We start from the raw sequence: 24,723 nt of genomic DNA, 5'->3' as shown, positions 1-24,723 counted from the left end.
AGAGGTCAGGTATACTAGTCTTCCCCCTACTTCGACGACTTGCTGTTGAAAGTGGACTCCTCTCAGTCAGGCGTAACCATCTGCAAACAACGGTGAACCTCCTGACATCATTGAGATTCATATTCAACAAGCCAAAGTCGCACCTGACTCCTTCAGAGACTTCTTTCCATTGGTTCTACCTTGGACATTGTACAGTTCAAGGCCTTTCCTCCTTTTCAACCTGCCCAGGTCATAATACTAGGCTATAATCCTGATGTTCCAACCTCTGTCCTGGATCTCAATGAGAGCAGCTCTGATGCTTATTGGCCTTTTAGCCTTCTGCATCCTCTTTTGTCTGCTGTGCCAGGTGACATGTGGGACCTGGAGGTGCAGGGGACCCAGCATCAAAAGAGCCTATCGGGTGCCATTCAGATTTCAGAGGACACTGCACACAACTGGCAGTGGTGACTGCTGGACCACAATTAGACCAATAGAAGTCACCTCTCCCTTCCCCTCCAAGAGCGGACAGTGATGACGGATGCATCATTGCTGGGTTAGGAAGTCGGTCTGGGGCAGCGAAGATCAGAGGTCTCTGGTGGAAACCTGCTTCACATCAGTCTATTGGAGTTGCACGCAATTGTCTGGCATTGAATGCCTTGCTGCTGTCCAAGTGGAACTTGTACCGGTTTTCACGGACAACACCACTGCCATTTGGTGCTGCAAAAGCTGGGCAGAATGAGGTGGTAGGTCCTTTGCCAAGAAGCCCAGTGCCTCTGGAGTTGGCTGGAGCGTCAGGGTATTTTCCTGATCACGCACACCTGGTGGGATCATTGAATACCAGGGAGGACGAGCACTTCCAACGCAGTCTGTCAGATCATGAGCAGTGTCCTCATCCTCATGTGGCACAGGGCCCCTTCCAACAGAGGAGAGAATCCTTTTCGCTACTGTCAAACATGCAGAGTCAATAGTTTCGCACATTGGCCTTTCCACAAAGGAGATCTGTTCTGGATGAAATATAGCACAGGACTCGTATATGCCTCTCCTTCCGCAAGTTCTGAATAAGATCAAGACCAGGTTTTAGTCATACTAGTGTCTCTGGATTGGACCAGGAGAGTATGGTACACAGAATGTCTGGGAATTAGTTTCTTTCCCCAATCAGGCTACCTCTTTGGGGGCTGTTCCAAAAGCGGGTAGCAGGGTCTTTCATCATGAGTCTGCGCAGGCTACACCTCCATGTATGGAGTTTGACTGGTGGCAATTGATTGCGTTTGATCTGCCATCGAAGTTGTGGATGTCATCCTTGTTACTAGGCGCCCTTACATGAAGCCCCTTAATGGCGGGCACTTGAATACATTTGTGGCTTATTGTAGAGTCTGCAAGACAGACCCTTCAGAACTCAAACTGTTGGATGCATTATTGTTTTTCTCATTGGCCAAGAAAGTCCTTGTAATGGGCACTAATAAAGTTTACTTGTCAGCCCTTTTGCCCTCCAGACCATTTGTGATGCAACAATTGGGATCTTAATTTGGTCTTGACGTTTCTCACGTTTATGCTCATCAAGCCAATGCACAGCTACTCGTTGCTTCTCCTGGCACTAAGACTGTCTCCCTCATTGCTCTCACTTCAGCTCATTGCGTGAATGAACTTCAGATACTGTCAGCGCCACTGCCCAGCCCCACCATTTTTCTGTACAAACTGGTTCTCAGGGTCCGCATGTGTTTCTCCTATAAAGTCACAGCTCCCTTCCACGTTTGGCAATCTGTCACCTTACCAGCGTTTCCTCACCCCACCTCACTTCTCGAAAAAGGAGGAGAGGATTGGCTGGACCCCAGACAGACGTTAAGCTTTTACCTTGATCTTACCAAGGACTACTGGATGGACAATCAGCTTTTTTGGGGGTTCTCTGGTATGAACAAAGGGAAGACTGTGTAGAAGACTACTCTGTCGAGGTGATTAGTTCTCTGCATTAAGATCTGCTATCCACTGGCCAAGAATCACCCTTCGGAAGGTCCGAGAGCCCATTTCACTGTCTTCAAGGCTGCTACCAATCTTCTTGCATGCAGACTGCATATCCTTATTTCTGCCGACTCCCTAGAATATTTTTTTTAATTAACAGATTAAAAAGTGAATATAAATATAGAAGCAGCATGTACAATTGAACATTTTAAAACGTTTCTGTAAATGTGAAGGGATTTGAATTGGGAGTCTAAGAATTAAGTTGATATCCTTGTATTGATTTGTGGGAGCAGGTCAAGTGCATAAAGCAGAATATAGTATGGATGATGTGTTGCCTCAATTGAATAAAAAAAAAGCTTCAATCTTACCTTCAAAATTTAAAATAGGACTTTTTTTTAAATATTTCTTTGTGAAATAAATGTTTTTATCTTTTGTGTATTTGTGTGACAAAAGCTTGTTTCTATATTGGTTTGTGGTTCATATCCTCGAAATTGCTTAACCAGTGGTCCCTAGATGCCAATAATAATTCAGTGGGGTTTCCCAGATTCATGTAATGATTAAGTGGGGGTCCACGGAAGTCCAAACGTTAAGAACCAGTGTCCTTGAGGATAACAAATTGTGGTTGCCTGTCCTTCAATGGTATAATGTCTTAAAAATCTTAATTTTCTCTTTCTTCCCCAGGCATGGTGTGAATATGCGTTGCTTGGCAGCCCGGGTGCAATATAAGACTTTGATAATCATCTCTGCACTCTTCACTCTGGTGACAATCCTGCTGTGGAACAAATGCTCAAGTGATCGCCATGTTCAGTTTCCCCGAGACCTCATCAATGGTTTTCGAGGTGATTGGATTGAAAAGAGGGCTGCAGCCTCTGAAAGCAACAACTATGTGCCTGATGGCCTCGGCAAGCAGCAGCTCCACTCGGAGGAGGCTTCCCCACAGGAGCAACAGAAGGCACCACCTGTCGCCATTGCGCAGAATGGAAACAAAGTGCTGGGGTTGAAGTATGAAGAGATAGACTGCCTGATCAATGATGAGCTGACCATCAAGGGCCGGCGCGAGGGCAACGACGTGTACCTGCCTTTCAGCTGGGTGGAGAAGTACTTTGAGGTGTATGGCAAGATTGTGCAGTATGATGGATTCGACCGTTTCGAGTTTTCACACAGCTACTCGAAGGTCTATGCCCAGAGGGGACCATATCATCCAGACGGCGTCTTCATGTCCTTTGAAGGGTACAACGTGGAGGTCCGGGACAGGGTGAAGTGCATCAGCGGGGTTGAAGGTCAGTGCTTCTGTTTACTTCTCATTTTTGCTTAAATTGGGGGAGAGGTGATTAGCATACGATAACTTCTTAGTACAAATCAAATTAGTAACACGTTATTTTTTTTTATTTAGAACTATCAAACAGTTGCTTGTCTGGCAAGTACAAATAAAGCAGGGGAAAATAGTATATGATTACATTTAGAAACCTTCTCCCCCACTAGATAGTTCTAATCTTGACAATTAACACTATAAACCTCCATTGTTGGGACCATTCCCAGGATACTTGTTTGACTTGATGAATTATTATATTGATTGTTTGAACTTGTGAGTGATGCTCTTGTTGGAAAACCATTGATTCCAGGGAAGTAACTTTCCATTTCCTTCCTCATAATCTAAAATCCACACTGGTTGCCATGGGTTTTTGATGGATTTTCATACTATAATCTATCAACCAGTAAATGTTGTGACTACACTCATTTTTACTGTGAACAGTTCATATTTTTTCGACATTATCGAAGCTAAACAATTGGATTTCCTAACCAAAAGTCAGGGTTCCATTAAACTTTGTTTTGTAAGATTATGGTGCAGTAGTGATAGAGCAAAGCTTTTAATTACTGTAATATCCTAGTAATATCGCTAAAGTGGCACGGCACGAAAAACAAAAGGCCTGTTGCATACAGAAGCAAGTATTTCTGGTATAATTGTTCAGAATGGCCTTCAGGAACAAATTTGTGAACCGATTCTCCTCTTTCCACTCAAATTGTGCACAAGTGGTGAAAATCGACATGTAGTATGGAGAACCTCACCTGTGTTATGTGATGTCATCCAAGGATCCATGCTTTCCCCCAACTTTGTTTACTTGAATATTGAACCCCTTAGTGTATTCATGTTAGTGTCCTGGTCACTAATCATTAAGGAAAAAAGAATGAGACACAGCTATACATAAAGACGTTGTTGGTTGATGATCTCCTCGCTCTTCCGTCTTGCCTCGTGGTAAACCAGGGACAAAAGATCTCCCCTGAAGAGCCCCTTTAAGGGTGCCCGTCAGGGATTGCACCGCCGACCCGATGAGGAGCAAGCCCATATGATGAAGCATGACACCTAGCTTGCTGGGTATGTGAGAACTCTAGTTCCGACAAGGAGGATCCCCCTCCTGTATGCCTCCACCCGCTTTTGGTTCATCCTTCCCCCTTCCCCCCTCTTTTTACATTCTTTCACTGGGGAACTGCGTACCCTCCTTTGTTTAAAAGTCCTGAAATGCCCACAGTGTATACACGTGGAGGCAGACTACTATCATATGGTGTGGACATGTCTGAAGATTGAACGCTATTGACAGAAGCAGTGATGACCCTGACAGACCTAATGGAACAACTTTTGTAGGTAGACCCCTTACACTGCTTACTGGGGCTGACTTTTCACACACATAAGAACAAATACATCACAAAGTTTGTGGATTTAGTGTTCATTCTGTTGGAGCCAGGCAAAGCGATAGCATGGAAGTCTGCTGGGGCTCCTACACTGCCTCTGTAGAGATCTTCTTAAATGGGCAACTGCTGAAATGACTGCTTGGCTCCCACTCCCTCTACAGCGAGGAGCAGAACACGGTGAGACTCCTGGGACGCATATTTAGACAAACTGAGGCAGAAGACAGACGAGAGACTACCTTGAGGTCTGACAAATACTGATTGAGTCCCCCTTTGTACAGCTGGTGGGTGTGAAAGGGGTTCACCCCCCCTTTGATGTTGGCGATACGCCACCTGGAACAGCCTCTGAAACACCACCCTGCCCCCCACCCACGCGTTGCATACAACTACACTTTCTGTTGAACATGTTGAGGGATTTATCCTACCCCTCACAGGGCACAAGTAGGCTTTTTTCTTCTTTTTCGTTTACCCACACTTCAGGCACGAACAGGTCTCGTTTGGCTGCTGGAGAATTATTGTTTAGTTGCCATGAAAAGCTGTATTGGATCTAACGAGTAGGAGGCAATGGTGTCCTAACCAAATTACCTGTTGAGTATATCAGCCTTGAACACTGGAACGATTGTTTAAACACATCCGTGAGTCTGATATATACAGACATCCACGGAGGACTCCGAGATTGTAATTTGCACTGTGTAATTGTTGTTGTCTGATGACCAGAATTATACACCTAAATGCAAAAGTTTCTATGTTAGAAAACTTAATAAAGAACTACTGGGCAAAAAAAAGTTGACTAATATCCTTGTTGTTGAAGGCACACGAATGAGCAACCTAGATTGGCTAGGCAATCGCTCTGTCATTCGCGGCGGCATTTGATTTATTTATTTTTACAGTGCAGATGATCTGAAAAGTGCATGTGTTTCATCACCATTGAATGTTGATCACGTGCTCAGTGTTCGCACAATCTACAATACCTTGCATATTAAAAAATATAATTGAAGATACACAACCTTCATTTGACACATACCTCTTTGAAAGGAAAATGCAATTTTTGCAGTGTTTTCCCTATCGCAGTGTGATACTTTAGCGAATAAAAGCTGTAAATCTATAGCGTTATAAAGTTATCAGTTGTACCAAGTAAAACCCACTTATTGGGTGATGGCATATTTGAGCAACATTATCCACTGGTTGGCGCTACAGGGTTAGCACCAGGTTAGCTCCCCCTTACTATGAAAAAGATAAAGGTATGCGAGTAATGAAGTCCTTTCTCTAAAAACGTAAGTATAGGTACATCATCATTCTATGTTAGAGAATCCCAGAAGAATGAAGACCTAAAGCACTGAAGAAGTAGTAATTTCTTTAAAATGTCATAAGCTTGCATTTTGTGGTAAATGGTAAAAATGAAAAAAGAAAACCTCGATTTTGCACAAGTAATATAAATGCACTAATGGCTGTAGGAAGGAGGGCTCTTTCTCACCAACCTGACCCTACAAGCACACCTATAAGCATGGAATATCTCTGACAAATACCACAGCACTTCCTTTTGTCCTTAATTGTGAACCACAAAAAGTATGTGGTTGGCAAGTCCTCAGTGTTCCAGCCTCTTGACTCTGTCTTTGAAAGTTCCTTTAAGGGACCATCGGTGTGTTGCATGCGATTTGCTCTTCCTAGCTTTTTCTGTCGCCACACTACACTCTACTGCCCTGCTCTACCAGAGCACTGTGCCCTCACATAGATCCAGGACCAGTTGTGGTCCTCACAAAGCCTCTGTTAGTGGTTGCTCATGTCCCGGTCATGTTCACAGTGGATTCAGTGCCTGTGATCTCACTTATCTGCTTTCGCTCTCTTCCACTTTAGGCGTTCCTCTGTCTACGCAGTGGGGGCCTCAAGGCTACTTCTACCCCATCCAGATAGCGCAGTACGGACTGAGCCACTATAGCAAGAACCTGACCGAGAAGCCCCCTCACATTGAAGTGTACGAGACGGCCGAAGAGAAGGACAAGACTGGCAGCCGGCTCGGTGACTGGATCGTGCCCAGAGGTTGTACAATGTCCTCCATCTTTGACAAGTCCAGGTCCAGCAGCGTCAAGCAGTTCTCTGCTCCAGGTGAGTTAAAGGGCTCCTACATTCCGTGCTGCTTTTTCTCTGATAAAGACTGGGCAAGACGGACCCTAGTTCAGTCCAGGGCCAAGTTAGATGAGCGACATCACTCGTGTACATGTGTCCCAGCGTTTAGAAAGAGAGCAAAAGTTGAGGGTGTTTTGATTTCTGTTTTTTTTTGGGGGTGTGGGGGAGGAAAATGAGCTGCTTTCATTGACCATTATAAATGGAAAAGCTTTCATCATAGAATTTGGGACTTGAAAGAGCATTTGGCATCTTCTTAGTTGCACAAAAACAAGCAGGATTTATTGGTCGTGTTTATAGACACAACACCCTGCTAAATGGGAGCTCACATCTAATATTTGGCCTAGGAGTCCGGTTTCAAAAACCGCCGGATTGGGGTTCTTGGCCTCTCTTAAGAACATATGGTTAAAAGATAATCTACCCAGGAAGAATACTACCATCCACATTCCAGCCAGCTATATTATTGGACCGCAGAAAAGGATTGGATCGATTTCCAAAAGGTTGCTGCAGCATCATGGACGAAATCTACTCTCTAGTTTCAGATGCTTCTAGAATACTGTGTAACAAATTAATATCTAGAGCTGTTAGTGCCTGGGACCCCCATTCTGCAGCCGAGTTGCGTCCAGAATAAGCGACAACCTTAAAAATGTAATCTTAATGGGAAGGTAAATAGCAGAAGACAGAGACTACAGTTTACAGCATAGACAGTAGGCAGGCCGAATGGACCGAGAGCTCTTGGATGCCAGGTTTGTTCAAATACATGATGTGCTAGGTCGCGTCCGCCTACTCCCATGATTTCAGAGTTACAATTAGGAGTCATATTCTGACTTGGGCCTGGTGTCAGGGTTTGCAGACAGAAGTCCAACTCGGTTCACTTTGCTTCCTCTTGTGTAATTTGACATCTTTACAACTGGCAAAGATCTGAGAAGGGACCAGAAGAGAAAGTACTCTTTGAAAGATCCCTTGTCATGTCCATTGAGCTGCATAATCCATAGGTGATCAAGTTGTTTGCATAGGCTAGCTGTGTCAACACTAGATGTGCTTTAATATTGGTTGTGATGTGGTGCATTGGTGTGCACTTTGTCAGTTCAGAAGTCTTCTGGTCGTGGTTCAAGTCTTCATGGCTGCCTTTTTAGGCATGGTCTGGCAAAAAAAAAAATATATATCCGTATTTGTAAAGCGCAAACTACTCACCCTTACGGGTCTCCAGGCACTGGAGGCCGTCGTAGAAATTAAGTGAGCTATTGCCCAGAGGCACATGGTGCTGCGCTGCCAACGGAGCCAGGGATCGAACCCTGAACCTTGTGCTCTGAAGTCAGCTGCCCTGGCCGCGGCACCCCACAGACGCACATAGATTACTATCTGAGGGGCGGGATTGCCCCCAGCACTTTGGCAGGAATATAGCTCTTATTCCTGCCTTCTTGCCATAAGTAGCCATCTCCACCTGCCTAAACCATTTCAGTTGTAGAGAGACTGCAAATGGGCCTACCATTGTCTCTCTCATTGCAGCCCCCACAAGTACTGCAGCCAACCCTGGAACAAGGTCTTGGTGTGTACTGCTGTGGAACCATTGCTCAACATATTTTGCTCATTTTGAGTTGGCCGAGCTCCCAGCAGGAGTACATCTAGATGGTCATGATTTCTCAGACCAGTTTTCCATTCTCTCTCACAAGAAGACATTTTTTCATGCAATTAAAACATTCTTTCCACTCGAAGAAGCCAGTGGAAGAAAGTGGCATTGACTTCCCCATCATTCGCGGGGCCTTTACTAATCAAACTTAGTGCACAATCTCTTGTTTAGTCAATAACAGTCTGAATCCTCTGTTCCTTTGCACAGCATTGATACCTGTCGGTGCACATGGTGGTGGTGCCTTAGGAGTAACTGCAGAAGTGGAGCTCCAAGTCCTGCTGCCCTGTGTAGTCTTGACTCACCCTTTAATCTGCTGTGATTGAAGGCTGCACTGTAAGATTCACGTTTCAATGGCTTTAAGGACTTCAGCGTACTCCGCTAAGTTCCTCTTTATTTTTGTCTTTCTCACTTTCCTTCCCTCCTGTATCTTCTAAAGGTGTGGGGATAGGGTTGTCGTTCACTGGTAATGCACAGTGCCGTTGTTGTTTTAGTTTAATTTAAACCTTTGTGAAGTTGAGGTGTAAAGGTGGTCGGGCTGTGTGAGAAAGCAAATGGCAGATTCTTAACTTTGTGGTCTCGTCTATTTTTGTCAGCTGTACATTCATCCCCTATTTCCCTAAATCTGTTTCATTCATTCTCTCAGCCCGATATTCCCAACTATGCAATATTGTACTCTACTTTTCTTCTTTATATAGGTTCTCCTTTTCTCCTCACTTCCAAGGCCAGACTGGCCGTACCGGGCATCGGGTGTTTCCCTGGAAGGCTGGAATGGTACGGGCTGGTTTTGCAGCGGTGGGGGACGATTTTGTTAGTGGGGGCCGGTTTTGTAGTGGTGCTGCAATATCAGTCCCCTGTAACAAAAGCACCAGGCAAGCGTTTGCAGCCTCCCTGGGCCAGGCAGTGCTCCCCCAGGGGCTGGCCCGAGAAAATTGCCAGGGCTGCTTTGGGTTCTCAGGTGTGTTCCCTTCCGCCTCGTTTTGCCCCCACTGTTTCTATCTTCTATCTCTTTCACTGGGTGGTGATAGTCTCTGGTCGGAACACATATCTTTAGAGCATCTTTAAAGATGGGCTACAGCCTGTGTGGAAAAGGCCTTGGCAAATTTCTGAGTGCAGTATGGGTGCAGGATTTGTTTTTATTGTTATAAACATGAGGTCATAAGCAGTGCATTTGATTATTTCCTAACCATAACTGCACTTCAACTGTAGTTTTAATGGCATTTCTGCTATTTTCAGCAATTGTTAAGACGTTATAGGCAGAAAAACCCATAACTTATCTTTTAAGTTTTTCAATGTGTTTCTGGTTTCTTTCATAATGTACTACATCCACCTTCTATGAAAGCAACTCCTGCTTGGCCTTCCATGGGCCACAGTAGGATTTGGCCGCGAGGCTTGAACTACGACCAGGAAGGACCTTTACTGAACACTCCGCGTTGCACTCCTGAAGTTGGATTTGGGAACCCTATGAAGAAATGGGGCACCTGGAGGGAAACTTTCCCTTTGGGAGGATCTATAGTTGCCCATCTGGGACCCCTAACGTACTCCCTGAGGTCTAGGAACGCTCCCCCTCCCAGTATCCTTTGTGTCATTTTTAGGTCTCGGCTAGCGTAGGCTGCGCACATGCGCAGTCTCGCTGGCGAGATTTAATGACATAGAGGAATTTTCACTTGCGAGGTTAAGCCCCGCCTCTTTTCCATTGGCTGGCGTCACCGTTCATGCTAAACGGTGGCCAGCCATTGGAGAAGAGGTCCCGGTGACGTTCTTCTTTCTCTTCAAGCCCCGTCCTTTTCAGACTGGCTTCCTCGCCTTGCGTTTCTAGTAAAACATTTCTTATCTTAGTGGGCGTGTTTAGGTCTCGCGTGGCGTACTGCGCACATGTGCATTCGAGCTCGCAAGATTTTATGTTTTAGAGTGAACTTCTCTAGCGAGGGTTAAGCCCCGCCCCCCTTCTCCATTGGCTGGCCTCCTAAACGGTGGCCAGCCATTGGAGAAGAGGTCCTAGTGACGTTCTTCTTTCTCTCTAAGCCCCGTCCTTTTCAGACTGGGTTCCTTGCCTTACGTTTGTGGTAAAAGCTTTCGTATCTTCTTTATGGGTTCATATGGCCCCATAAAGAAGATAAGAAACCTTTTAAGTCAGCAGGAAGTCCGGGAGCCCAGTCTGCAAAGGAGGGGGCTAAAAGAGAAACGTTTAACCGAGCGATGTTTCTAGAGTGTTCTTTTGTGAGCAAGCAGAACCTGGCATCCGGCCTCAGCCCCCTCCCTCTAGGAGCCATCGGGGCACCCGCTGCCCCAGCAGCAGCCCCTCCCGCTGCAGCAAAGTCTACCCTGCTGCCTCAGCCCCCACCGCTTCCTAGAGCCCCAGCACTTGCCCTCCCCATACCATAACACCCCACGGCTTCCACCTTGCCCCCAAGGGACCTCTTCTGCCCTAGCAATCCCCTTTCTCTGACCCCCCTGTATCCTCTGACAGCTTCTCCCGCCCCCCCCTGCAGCCCTGTATCCGAAACCACCATTTGCTATCACCCAAGCACCCACCCGCTGCTATAGCAACCACCCAGCCACTGGGGCACCAGCTGCCCCTTCATCTATCCTCGCTAGCCCCCCGCACCCCCAGTATCGCAGCCTTGGCACCCCCCAATCGCCCTCCCACACCAACATTTACCATTCCCAATAACACAGCCCCCGCCTGTTGCCTCAGCAACCCCTCTGCCGCTGCTGCAAAGAGCCCTCCCCTGACCTCTCTGACCCACCCCTTATCACCCCCCACCCGCCTCGACAGAGTAAGAGCTCGGGACCGCTCTCCCACCAGTGACCAGCAGGGCACCCCCAGATGTGGACTACAGGCTCTGCGCTCATTCAGCTGTTTTACTGGAATTCGAACCTGGGACTGGCATATTACACATTCACAGAACTCCACAGTCCGTGCATCAACCCGCTCAGCTATCTGTATTGGAATTTCCTACCAGTAGATAGCGGACAGAGGTCCGCATCGGGTGCACAACCCACTCTGCTATCTTACCAGGACTGGAATGGATTTACATGTGGCACCCAGACCTCTGCGGTGAACAGCTCTGCCATCTGACTGTAGTGGAAGCCTGGGAGCTGTTACTGCTAGCTCCAAACCTGCCGACCTACCTTGCTTGCACTGGGCCAGCAAATGGTGCACGCACTTCTGCAGCTGGCACTCTTGATGTGCACTGACGCTTCTAAACCCCCTCAGGGCACTCAATGCTAAGACCTGCACATTGCACTCGTACCTCCCAGCGGCAGGTGCATTAACCCACTAGCCTTTCATATTGGAATTTGAGCGCCATGTCGCTTTGTAGCGCATGCCCTTTGTTATGAAAGTTGATGTTTTGTTGCCTTTTCCATTGTCTGTAAATTAACCTCCATAATTAAACATTAATCATATCCTTCCATACTACCTTGCCCACCTAGTCCTCATGACTTTCTTCCCCAGTAACTGTTTGATGTAATCCATGTCATCATGTTATATGATTTACAAATTAATTTCCTAGTCCCTCGTCATCAACAGGCAAGCGTATAATGTGGGGCTCTGTGTGTGTGTGTGGGGGGGCTCTGTGTGTGTGTGTGGGGGGGGTCTGTGTGTGTGGGGGGGCTCTGTGTGTGTGGGGGGGCTCTGTGTGTGTGTGGGGGGCTCTGTGTGTGTGTGGGGGGCTCTGTGTGTGTGTGGGGGGCTCTGTGTGTGGGGGGGGGCTGTGTGTGTGGTGTGGGGGGGGCTGTGTGTGTGGTGTGGGGGGGGCTCTGTGTGTGTGGGGGGGGCTCTGTGTGTGTGGGGGCTCTGTGTGTGGGGGGGGGCTCTGTGTGTGTGTGGGGGGCTCTGTGTGTGTGTGTGGGGGGCTCTGTGTGTGTGTGTGGGGGGCTCTGTGTGTGTGTGTGGGGGGCTCTGTGTGTGTGTGTGGGGGCTCTGTGTGTGGGGGGGGCTCTGTGTGTGTGGGGGGGCTCTGTGTGTGGGGGGGCTCTGTGTGTGGGGGGCTCTGTGTGTGGGGGGCTCTGTGTGTGGGGGGTGTGTGTGTGTGTGGCTCTGTGTGTATGGGGGGGCTCTGTGTGTGTGGGGGGCTCTGTGTGTGGGGGGCTCTGTGTGTGTGGGGCTCTGTGTTTGGGGGGCTCTGTGTTTGGGGGGCTCTGTGTTTGGGGGGCTCTGTGTTTGGGGGGCTCTGTGTTTGGAAGGCTCTGTGTTTGGGGGGGCTCTGTGTGTGGGGCTCTCTGTGTGTGGGGCTCTGTGTGTGTGGGGCTCTGTGTGTGTGGGGCTCTGTGTGTGTGGGGCTCTGTGTGTGTGGGGCTCTGTGTGTGTGGGGCTCTGTGTGTGTGGGGCTCTCTGTGTGTGTGGGGCTCTCTGTGTGTGTGGGGCTCTCTGTGTGTGTGGGGGGGTCTGTGTGTGTGGGGCTCTGTGTGTGTGGGGGGGTCTGTGTGTGTGGGGGGGTCTGTGTGTGTGGGGGGGCCTCTGTGTGTGGGGGGCCTCTGTGTGTGGGGGGGTCTGTGTGTGGGGGGGGTCTGTGTGTGGGGGGGTCTGTGTGTGGGGGGGCTCTGTGTGGGGGGGCTGTGTGTGGGAGGGGCTGTGTGCATGTGGTTCTGTGTGTGGTTCTGTGTGTGTGGTGGGGGGCTGTGTGTGTGTGGGGGGGGCTGTGTGTGTGGGGGGGGCTGTGTGTGTGTGGGGGGGGCTGTGTGTGTGGGGGGGGCTGTGTGTGTGGGGGGGGCTCTGTGTGTGTGGGGGGGGCTCTGTGTGTGTGGGGGGGGCTCTGTGTGTGTGGGTGGGCTCTGTGTGTGGGGGGGCTGTGCGTGTGGGGGCTGCGTGTGGGGGGAGCTGTGTGTGGGGGAGCTGTGTGTGGGGGGGCTGTGGGTGTGGGGAGCTCTGTGTGTGTGGGGGGCTCTGTGTGTGTGGGGGGCTCTGTGTGTGTGGGGGGCTCTGTGTGTGTGGGGGGCTCTGTGTGTGTGGGGGGCTCTGTGTGTGTGGAGCTATGTGTGTGGGGGAGGCTGTGTGGGGGAGGCTGTGTGGGGGGGCTGTGTGTGTGGGGGGCTCTGTGTGTGTGGGGGGCTCTGTGTGTGTGGGGGGCTCTGTGTGTGTGTGGGGCTCTGTGTGTGTGTGGGGCTCTGTGTGTGTGGGGCTCTGTGTGTGTGGGGCTCTGTGTGTGGGGGGCTCTGTGTGTGGGGGGCTCTGTGTGTGGGGGGCTCTGTGTGTGGGGGGCTCTGTGTGTGTGGGGGCTCTGTGTGTGTGGGGGCTCTGTGTGTGTGGGGGGCTCTGTGTGTGTGGGGGGCTCTGTGTGTGTGGGGGGCTCTGTGTGTGTGGGGGGGCTCTGTGTGGGGGGCTGTGTGTGGGACTCTGTGTGTGTGGGGGGGTCTCTGTGTGTGTAGGGGGGTCTCTGTGTGTGTGGGGGGGCTCTCTGTGGGGGGGCTCTCTGTGGGGGGGCTCTGTGTGTGTGTGGGAGCTCTGTGTGTGTGGGAGCTCTGTGTGTGTGGGAGCTCTGTGTGTGTGGGAGCTCTGTGTGTGTGGGAGCTCTGTGTGTGTGGGAGCTCTGTGTGTGGGGGAGCTCTGTGTGTGTGGGAGCTCTGTGTGTGTGTGTGGGGATCTGTGTGTGTGTGGGGCTCTGTGTGTGTGGGGCTGTGTGTGTGTGGGGGGGGGGCTCTGTGTGTGTGGGGGGGGGCTCTGTGTGTGTGTGGGGGGGCTCTGTGTGTGTGTGTGGGGGGGCTCTGTGTGTGTGGGGGGGCTCTGTGTGTGTGTGGGGGGGCTCTGTGTGTGTGGGGGGCTGTGTGTGGGGGGGCTCTGTGTGTGTGGGGGGGCTGTGTGTGGGGGGGCTCTGTGTGTGTGGGGGGGCTCTGTGTGTGGGGGGGCTCTGTGTGTGTGGGGGGGCTCTGTGTGTGTGGGGGGGCTCTGTGTGTGTGGGGGGCTGTGTGTGTAGGGGGGCTATCTGTGGGGGGGCTCTGTGTGTGTGTGGGGGGCTCTGTGTGTGTGTGGGGGGCGCTTTGTGTGTGGGGCGCTGTGTGTGTGGGGCTCTGTGTGGGGGGGGCTCTGTGTGTGGGGGGGCTCTGTGTGTGTGGGGGGGGGCTCTGTTTGTGTGTGGGGGGCTCGGTGTGTGTGGGGGGGCTCTGTGTGTGTGGGGGGGCTCTGTGTGTGTGGGGGGGCTCTGTGTGTGTGGGGGGGCTCTGTGTGTGTGGGGGGGCTCGGTGTGTGTGGGGGGGCTCTGTGTGTGTGGGGGGGCTCGGTGTGTGGGGGGGGGCTCGGTGTGTGTGGGGGGGCTCGGTGTGTGTGGGGGGGCTCTGTGTGTGGGGGGGGCTCTGTGTGTGGGGGGGGGCTCTGTGTGTGGGGGGGGGCTCTGTGTGTGGGGGGGGGCTCTGTGTGGGGGGGCTCTGTGTGGGGGGGCTCGGTGTGTGTGGGGGGGCTCGGTGTGTGTGGGGGGGCTCGGTGTGTGTGGGGGGGCTCGGTGTGTGTGGGGGGGCTCGGTGTGTGTGGGGGGGCTCTCTGTGTGTGTGGGGGGGCTCTCTGTGTGTGTGGGGGGGGCTCTGTGTGTGGGGGGCTCTGTGTGTGTGGGGGGCTGTGTGTCTGTGGGGCTCTGTGTGTGGAGCTCTGTGTGGGGGGGGCTCTGTCTGTGGGGCTCTGTGTGGGGGGCTGTGTGTGTGTGTGTGGGGGGGGCTCTGTGTGTGTGGGGGGGCTCTGTGTGTGGGGGGCTGTGTGTGGGGGGCTGTGTGTGCGTGGCATTTGCGAGAGATTACGCTATTGGCCTTGTAAATGACAATGCCATTTATTTATCTGTTTTCAAAACCAACACATAAATAATTTTGTCATATACAATGACAATAACTCTTAACTTTTGCAAAGGCGAGACCGTTGCATTGTAAATGCTTGTTTATACAGGACACAGGCTTTAGTGCGTGGCAATCTTTGATAGTTTAACAACATTTTTCGGTTTCTGTCAGTCAGTCTGATTGTTTGGATCTTCGAACTCTCTAAGAATCTATAAATCACTCATTGGTCAAAGGGAAATGCTCTTTCTTCCAGTGGAATTGTATTTTTAAATGTATTATCTCGGTTTTACTTCCTTAAAGGATCTGTGAATTAAAATTTCACCTATTGGTAAAATTAAGCCTTCGAGGCCTCCTAACCTCTTTTGAATTGCAAATATAAAAAAAAACTAATGACAAGATTTACTAAACCAGGCACAGCAACACCTTTGAGCAAAGTTCTACTTTCATGGCAAGTTTGGTGTCATTCGTTCAGCAGTTTTTCCTGTAGCTGACTGCAAAGTTCCCCCCACCCCCACCTCCTAGACAGATCAGCAAATATGTAACATGCTAAAATCTAGTCACTAATGCTTTTTGGATTGGAAGGTGTTGGGCAGTTTAGTTAAAGGACGCTAAAGATGTAAGCGAAGCAAAAAAGGGCTTTTCAATGGAAATTCACGTGCAAACACAACTAAACACTTGCTATCGCGGATTGTTTTATGAATGCGTATGCACAGAATATAGCGCGCTACTGTTGAATTTGGACAGTGGCCATAATTCACGACTGACGGATCCTCATGTGGGTCATACTTACACTCCCTGACGCCCATTACCATTGTTTAATGAAACTGACCACTGTGCTCTGATAAAATGTTTGTGAATATTCCCATAGCAGGAGTCAAGCCCACCAGTCTGGGGAAAGGGGAACCCAAGAGTATGGGTACGAGCACCACTAGAGACAGCAATGTGTTTTGAAGTGCATGCCAAGGTATATGTCGGACTAAGCACATACCAAGCTCTGTTTCACTTTTTTTTGTATTTCCTTTCTTAGAAACAACTGAAGGTGCCTCCTTACAGCTCGGCAACACAAAAGATTTCATTATTTCCTTAGACCTCAAATTCCTGAAGAACGGAAGTGTGTCGGTGGTGCTGGAAACCACAGAGAAGAATCAGTTGTTCACCGTCCACTATGTCACAAACACAAAACTAATTTCTTTCAGAGACCGGGATGTGTACTATGGCATTGGTCCACGCACCAGCTGGAGCACGCTGACACGGGACTTGGTGACGGATCTACGGAAAGGCGTGGGTCTCTCCAACACTAAGGCTGTGAAACCGACAAAGATCATGCCCAAAAAAGTAGTCAAGCTGGTGGTGAAGGGGAAAGGATTTATTGACAATGTTACCATCTCGACGACTGCTCACATGGCGGCTTTTTTTGCTGCAAGCGATTGGCTGGTGAAGAACCAGGATGAGCGAGGAGGCTGGCCAATTATGGTGACCCGCAAGTTAGGGGAAGGGTTTAAATCCCTAGATCCTGGCTGGTATTCAGCCATGGCCCAAGGGCAGGCCATTTCTACATTGGTGAGAGCTTATCTCCTCACCAAAGACTATGTCTTTCTTAACTCCGCTCTTAGAGCAACAGGTCCTTTCAAGCTGCCATCTGAGCAGCACGGGGTGAAAGCAGTTTTCATGAACAAGTATGATTGGTATGAGGAGTATCCAACCACACCTAGCTCCTTTGTCCTGAATGGCTTCATATACTCCTTAGTTGGGCTTTATGACTTGAAAGAGACAGCTGGCGACAAGCTAGGACGAGATGCCAAGCTCCTCTACAGTAAGGGCTTGGAGTCCCTCCGAGCAATGCTTCCTCTGTATGACACTGGCTCAGGCACTATCTATGACCTGCGGCATTTCATGCTCGGCACCGCCCCCAACCTGGCGCGCTGGGACTATCACACCACGCACATCAATCAGCTGCAGCTCCTCAGCACTGTGGACGACTCGCCTATTTTCAGAGACTTTGTCAAGAGATGGAAAAGCTACTTGAGAGGCAACCGGGCCAAGCACAACTAAAGCTCTCTACCAAAGTCTCTTGTTTCTGGGGGGATTTTTCCCAGAATTGTTGGGGATATGGCGGTGGGGAAGATGTGCGGTGGATTCTTTTATAGATTCTTTCATACTGTGACTGCAGATTGTTTTTTGTTTTTTTATTTAAACAAAAAGAAAAGTGTGAACTGATCTTGCAGTGTATGAATTGCCAATGTTGTACATTAATACTTGACTGTGCTGGATCGAATGGCAAGGTCAGAAGAGGATGCAAACCAAGCCACAGATGTGAGAGCACATTACAGCACCCTCCAGTCACGTAGCAATCTCTTAATTTCTGATCATAATTTATAATTTGCTTGCTTTTTTCAATCATTGCCTCAAAGGGGTCCACCCTGGGTGGATACAAACATTAAGTTCCAGAAGTGCCGTCCTAGCCGTCTTCACCTTTAGTGAATGTCCTATGTAGGCTTGGAGAGGTTGTTTACAAAACATTGCTTCTTTCCAGGCCATACTGCCATTTTTTGGCTAATAATGCTCCTACCCTGAAAGAGCGCACACAGGAGGGAGGCTCATGATTATGGCCTGTATCGCAGGCTGGCTGTGCCATATTGTTTCGTAGGACACGTCTTAGTGCCGACTTACTTTGAGTTTTGCACAATGTCCTACAATACACAGTGCATTGGAAGAAGCAACATTCTAGCTACGATAGGTGCTTTTTCATTGGGCGATGGAAGATATTGCACTTAAAGCTCCACCATTGCCATGTCTTGGTATCTGGAGTCCACAGGATTGATCTGCTTCAGATTGTGGCATGCCAGCGAGTGCTGCATTGTTATCTGCTTGAGATCCTCCAACCCCTCACCTTCTAACCACCTCACTACCTGTTCCCCTCCAGTCCCTAGAAGCAGCTGGGAGTCCAGCTCAGCTCTCTCATCTGAGAGTTATGCAAATGTGATCTGATTGTCCTCTTCAGGCAGCCAAGGCATTTCGTTTTCACATAGTGCATGGCAATCTGCATGAAGTTGAGCGTGCACTCAAAGTATCTTATGTGAGACGTGAGTAATGCACCCATAGATGGACTGGAGGTGGGTTAAACCTATGTGCCAGTGTATCCCACTCTTGGTTTTACTGATTCCGGGTCTGTGGCTTATCACTTTCTCAGTAGGTGTACTTGTGTTGCACATGTAAAAGTTCCTCAGCACACCAAACTCAATATTTCATGTTATTTTTATGTGTTTGTTTTGTATAGTCAAGTTTTCTCCATGACAATTCGCTGGACTATCTGCTTGAGGTGTGATCAGATGGGACTACAGGCTTACACAGCTTGTGATCGATTTGTGCATGTCTGTCACTTTAGGTCCCCACTACCTGAAGATGTTATTTAAAATTCTGGAAGTTATAGAGAGCTGGAGGGGGGCGTTTGGGGTAAATTGCATTTTCTAATCTGGGATGGGGGACAGACATTTAACATGCTATAGATGTCACCTGTGTGTTTGTTAGTGTCTTTCTCTTACGTTTTTGAGCAGTTTATTCTTGCAGTGGCGGGGACGAGTGCACATTTTGTTTGAGCCAGAAGAAATGTAGTTGTATCTTTGATTTATTATTCTGCCCTTTGGAGGGGGGAGGGGGGGGTCTTGGAGTCTGGACAGTGGCTGTTAGAAAAACGCTCACTGTTCACGAGTCGGTGCTCATGTTTGGGGGTGGCCCCTTTGGACTGGCCTGTCGGAAGATCTTGAATTCTGCCATGATGATAGTGCTTTGAAAATGGCAGTGGCAGTCTGGCATTTGACTGCCTCCTCCGCAACCATGCCAGAAATCTCACAGTTCACTGTTGTGGCGGCAAGCGTTGGACAGCTGTTACTTGAAAATAGTAGCATGCAGGTGCTGGGGCGAGAACCTTATGGCTGTTCCTCTTCGTGGGCAGAGTAGTATCGCCCCTCCTGCAGTAAGTGCAGGGGTACACACATAATAATAAAATGGTTAATACCAATGTATTATTGTGTGCCGCTGGCCCGCGCTGCTCAGACGTCAATGTGAGGGTGTGGCCGGGGCAACTTCAAGCAGATTACAGGATGACTTCTGCCCCTGCCAGTTATCAGTGTGCATGTCCGACATGCGCACTGTAGACACTACAATCCCAGCACTGCAGAGCAGCTGTGGGATTTAATGCACAGACCCCCAGCTTCAAAATGAGTGCTGGGGTAGTTTGCTCCAACCAACCATGGAGCTGCTGTCCGCATGAGACCAGCTCCAGGATTGGTTGGATTTGTACAGGATGTCAACCCCCTTCCTTCCTTTTATCTATCGGTAAGAGGGCAGCTACGGATCGGAGTGCCATCACCATTGATGTCTGCATCGGCATCTGTGTGTTTTCGGCATCGTGTCCCAACCCACCAAAGTTTTGTTAGTAGCCGCCCCTAGATCTTGGTGCGAATTGTGGACATGTAAGATGGTGCAGGGAGAAAAAGTGTACACTTTCAATTTGAAATTATTTTTCAGAAAATTAAAAACACTTTTAAGGCCAGAGGCTAGGGAAATGTGAACTGATGTGACTACATTTTAACAGTGAGCTGCGGGTTGACACCTGGTGGCACAGCGTGTGTATGGTGAAACTCCTGTACGGACTGGTGGGAATTGGGTTGGGTTGGGGTGGGGAATGGGAGCGCAACAGGGCAAGTGCTGCGACCTTTCCTATTTGGAGAAAGCAGCCTCCTTGTACCAGACTCAACCTCAACCACAGACACATGATCTATACTGAGCAGATCTATTCTGTGGATGATGGCATAACTAACTAGTGATAGAAACAGAAGTGTTTTAATGGCGATACTAGCGTTTTCACTAATATAGTTATTATACAGTGCTGCATGCTGCACAGGGATGCTTCTGCCTATGGTGGATGGAAACAGGAATACGATCTTAAAGGCTATTGTCTATGACAAGAAAGTGTGGCTAGGGCAGAACCTTGCAAATCTGCGTCTGCCCTTTGGGTTTAGGTACTGCCCACATTTAATGGCCTTTGTCCCAGTTGCACAGTCCTTTCAAAGACACTGGAAACAGTACACTGTCCCCAGTGGACCCTTCTGCCTCTGTCGCTCATTATTGGATTTTATGAGCTTTTCTCATCCTCTTCACTCCGTTTGTCTCTTTTCACCATCTTGAAGTTCCTCCCACTTGGAGCATGGAACTCAGTGAAAGGGAGACATTCTGATTTTGAGCCCTCAGTCTACTTTTGATTTTTGGAAATGATTGAAAGGAATTATAGCATCTCAGGTCCTTATATGCACACACTACTGTGTCACAAGGTGTTAGTGCAGTGCGCTGCAGAGTGTACGCTTCTTCAACCACATCCACAGAGTTAAGGGACCTGATCTTCAGTTGAGGACAAACCATAGCAAGCCATCGGAAGAATTGAGGAAGTGAGTACGGCTCTTCCGCAGGTGATAGGAATTATGTGCTAATGGGAATTGCCTGAAACCAGGCTGATCTTTCATCACTAGGTGCAGGTTAAGATGAGAGCGTAGTGACCATTGCACATGCCTACCAGTCTGTGGACCAGCATGTGAGCACAGGGTCACTTTGAGTACCATCTGCGTCTACTGTATCGCCCTTGAAAAACATGCCATATGATAGCAAATGCTTGCTTCAAACCCATCTGGCTATAGACTTCCTGCCTGCTCTTTGCATATAGGCCTTTGGTGACCAACAGCTTTAACCACACAGTGGTGACTGAAAGGCAAGGTCTGTGTGTTGATGGAGTTGAACTGCTGAACTCGTAGTCCAACTAGTATCGGCAGACATCTTTCAGACCCAGCGAGATGAACACTGTAATCCAGACTGCGTCTCATCTAAAGTTAAGGAACTTACCAGGCCACGTAGAAAATGGGGAGAGTTACTGGGCCACATTGAGACCCGATTTTTCTACTTGGACACTGCAAGTCTGGGAGAGAAAGGTGGAGTACTAGGCTTAATCAACCATGACGTCACAAGGAGAGCAACGTGTTCTTGAGGCACAAACACAGAGCAAAGAGATCTTGGGTTCTTTAGAGAGAAATCGTTTGCTGGCTTCTGAGTGCTGAGTGTTCCAGCAGTAAACCAGGGATGAACGGAGTTGGGTGCTGAATTTGAAACTCTACCTGGAGGAGATTCCTCCAAAGGTAGCTTGAAGATTTGCTGGCAAAGGAAAGGAGATTGATTACACTTCAGAGGTCCTTTCTAGTGTGCCAGGATTTGTTTTAATACATATTGGGGAAACAGGTGATCCCTGTGCTAAGGAAGCTTGTGTCCTGTGAAACTAATAGGCAATTGCTCTCTTCAGCTGCCACATTTCTGTGATGGTGGAATCCAAACTCACCATTTGCGTCCAGTTTGTACCGACAGGGAAGTTGGGATATGGTTGGTGTGTGAGAGAGAATGTTCAGTTTTTGTGGCTTATGTACACTGGGCCGGTCTACCTGGCAGGCTCTGGCTCTATCTGTGCACATGTGAGAGCAGTTAACCTCTCGTTGAAGTTAAAGCCTTTTGTGCGCTCTATGAATTTTTCATTACAATACTTTATTTCCATGTGAATTATATTGTGATTCAATTTATAGTGATGTAATATTTTTGTATTTAACTTTCAGTGAAAATCGATGACTAATTATGAATATAAACAGATAATCCTACGGATAAAGAAGTAATTCTGAAAATGAATAAATAATCCTGGAAGTACATGGGTAATCGTGAAAATGAGAGTTTAAGTCTGGAAATCAATAGGTAATTATGGCCAGTAGGCACTTTAGACCAGGCATGCCTTGCATCACCGGTATCTAGACCTTTGAATCTGTGTGATCTTTATCAAGCTGTAACTCTTGTGTGAAAGGGATTTTGAATCCTTATCTGTAATGTACGTGCAGGAAGGCTGTAGATCTGGTGCATCGAGGTCGAAGGTTTGTGATGTCAGATGTGCAGAGGTCGCTGCAGGTATAAAATGTCTGGTGCACAATGTGTGGTGATACGCTAGAGACCCTGTAAGCCGTCTATGCTGGTGCATCATTTGGGTCATTTTAGGTCTTTGCGGCCTGATGCATAGGCATCCTTGAAGGCAAGAGATGCCCAGTGCAACATAATCCGTATAGACTTCCTTTACCCATTGCATTGTACCTAGTGCATAGGAGTCACTAAATACCTGTGATGCAGGAATTTGGCACCTCAAAGTCTGCAGTTGCCAGTAAATGGGGGTCGTGGAAGGACTGAGTCGCAGGGTACACCAAAGCCCTCCAGGCCAGCGCTTCAAGCTACATGTAGAAACTGAAAAGGCTTTCATTGTTCTGTGCACAGTGTTCAAATGGCTATGGTGTGGGGTTTGCAGTTGCTTGGAAGACAGATGCCTGACGCATATGGCCATTGAAGATAATGCTTGATGCACAGCTCTCTTGAAGGACTGCTGTTTTAGTGCACTAAGGGTTGTTGTATGTCTGCACTGCCTTGTGCACTGGAGTCTTTGAGAATCGTAATTCACGGTAGCATCACTGTCTTCTGGACTAGGTGCCTTAAAGGCCTGTAGAGCCGGGTGCTTATTAATCCTTGAAGGCCCTTGATGCCTGGTGCACTGGGATCCTAGAAGACTTGTGATGCCTTGGCACTGGGTTTTCTAAAGCCTACTGTGTCTGGTGTCCCATAGTCCTTAAAGACCAGTGCTGGCAGGTTCACTAGGATCTTCGAGGGTCAATGATTTCATTCAGGTGCAGCTAGGCACTTGGTGGCCTTCAAAATCTGGCATTCATTGATCTTCAAACGCAGACTCCTTAAAGGCCATTAATGGCGACACCGGTCCTATCTTCAAACAACTGCAGTGTCTAGTGCACATGGGCTATTCGAATGCTAGTGTTTGCAGTGCAGTGCCCTCTGCATCGTGGTCATTACCTGATAGGGTGGGGGTCTTCAGAAACCGAAAAGTAACCACAATAGTTCGGCACGTCCCCAGCTGCCTCCAGTGCTGCTATCACTAACACTTTTCACTGTCACAATTTCTTACGTTTTACATGTGGTTTTCTGCACCATGTGTTGAATATGCAATAAATTGTTTACAGGGCACCCTCCGATAGGGATGCCCTTTGTAAAGCGGTATAAACTTTGCAGTTTAAGCGCAATGTGCACACGTTAGTTTTATATGAGCAAGACATAATTTTTTGCAAATAAAAGGGTACTTTTATGTTTATATACAAAGAAAAATGATTCACGTTTGTGCTTCATATTAAGCTGCTTTATATGATTGTAAAATAAATTTTTTATCTTAAAGTCTGAGGTGGTCTCACATTTGTTCTAGCCTTTGTGTTGGTGGATCCTGCAGGCATGTGTGGAGAGCACTGGAGCCTAAATCTTGACGTACCACTCACCTTCGACCGCATATAAGTAGGAGTGGATGATGCTTAAAGAGGTGGTTTGGGAGAAGACTGTCTTCAAAGGGGACAGTAAGTTGTAAAGCACTGAGAGATGGTAGCATTTGTGTCATACCTCTGAAAGTATAAAACAAAGTAGGAAGCAGTGCAGTGGGTTCGGAGACAATTAGCTGGGAGACATCAACTTGTATAATAAGAACCTGTGTCTAGTTGCCTTCATAATGATATAAAAGATGATCCCTTCAGTGGTGCAGCTTGTGTGGAGTGACCCCTGTTTTAATATCTACCTCTAATCGTAGATTCCTTACCTTGCGAATACCCCCAGGCACCAGACCGGAACAGAGAATTATCTGGAGTAATTTCTTTGTGTCAATAGTTGCTGTCGTGCAGCTCTGCGTCTGGTACTCCCCACCGATTGCCAGATGTGACATCGGTGCTACATAGTCACCAGCTCCATGCTCTGAAGTCTGTTCCTTTCTGTTCGAGGCATGTGAGCTCTAGATCACATGCTTTGCATACTCCTGCCATCTATTGTTGAGTCTGGATGTTTGCAAGTTGTTTTTCTTCAAAGAAGTCTTTCCAGTCATGAGGTAGGTGACTCCTCCTTTCGGTGGTAGTGCGCAGGGCATCAACTCCATTGTTAGATAGTTTTTTTCCTCCATCAGTTTCCGCCGTGAATTGCTGCGCTCCAGTTTGACACAGTTTTACGGGTTCCCCTCGGGACTCAATCCACTTAACCCTCAAAGGTATTATTTTCGATCACGTATTCCCTTTCTCCGTGTATCATATTTTAATACAAAAAAACTCTTTTCGATCGGGAAACTTATGAAAGGCAGTCGGGCCTACCCGCGTCGGTCCGCCTCGCAGTCGATGGAACGGACTCCATTCAAATTCTGCCCTTGTTAGTTTCCGCGCACCGACCCGCACGATGTGTGCAACCTTTGCGTAGTGCCGGAGCACAATGAACAAGACTGCAACGCGTGTAAATCTTTCTGCTCCAAGTAAACGCTTGCAGAGTCAGAACACCAGATCCATTCCGGACCTCTTCGGAGAAGATTCCAAACAAGAAACCGGCTAGGCCATAGGGGTCGAGGAAGAACAAGACGACGGAGTCTCAGTCTCCGAGTCCAGCTCCGATGTAGAGGAAGATATTCTGCAAGGTCAGCATATCATGAGTACCGATCCTTC

At 48.6% G+C, this 24,723-nt stretch overlaps 1 protein-coding gene across 4 annotated transcripts in view; it reads left to right on the top strand.

Moving 5' to 3' along the window:
* Window positions 1-23,434, top strand: part of GLCE (glucuronic acid epimerase) — a 391,006-nt gene extending 367,572 nt beyond the window's left edge. For all 4 annotated transcript variants that reach the window (XM_078683007.1, XM_078683003.1, XM_078683005.1 and 1 more), the window contains 3 exons: window positions 2,617-3,215; window positions 6,475-6,723; window positions 16,158-23,434. In XM_078683007.1, the coding sequence (XP_078539133.1) occupies window positions 2,630-3,215; window positions 6,475-6,723; window positions 16,158-17,182 (1,860 nt within the window). In that variant the 5' untranslated portion in view covers window positions 2,617-2,629 and the 3' untranslated portion in view covers window positions 17,183-23,434. The remainder of the gene's footprint in view (window positions 1-2,616; window positions 3,216-6,474; window positions 6,724-16,157) is intronic.
* Window positions 23,435-24,723: the final 1,289 nt, after the last annotated feature.

Source organism: Lissotriton helveticus, chromosome 3_1 (assembly GCF_964261635.1).
Source record: "Lissotriton helveticus chromosome 3_1, aLisHel1.1, whole genome shotgun sequence".
In the NCBI taxonomy this organism is placed as follows: domain Eukaryota; kingdom Metazoa; phylum Chordata; class Amphibia; order Caudata; family Salamandridae; genus Lissotriton; species Lissotriton helveticus.
Note: the sequence above shows the minus strand (reverse complement) of the source record. Positions and strands in the feature narration are given on the sequence as shown.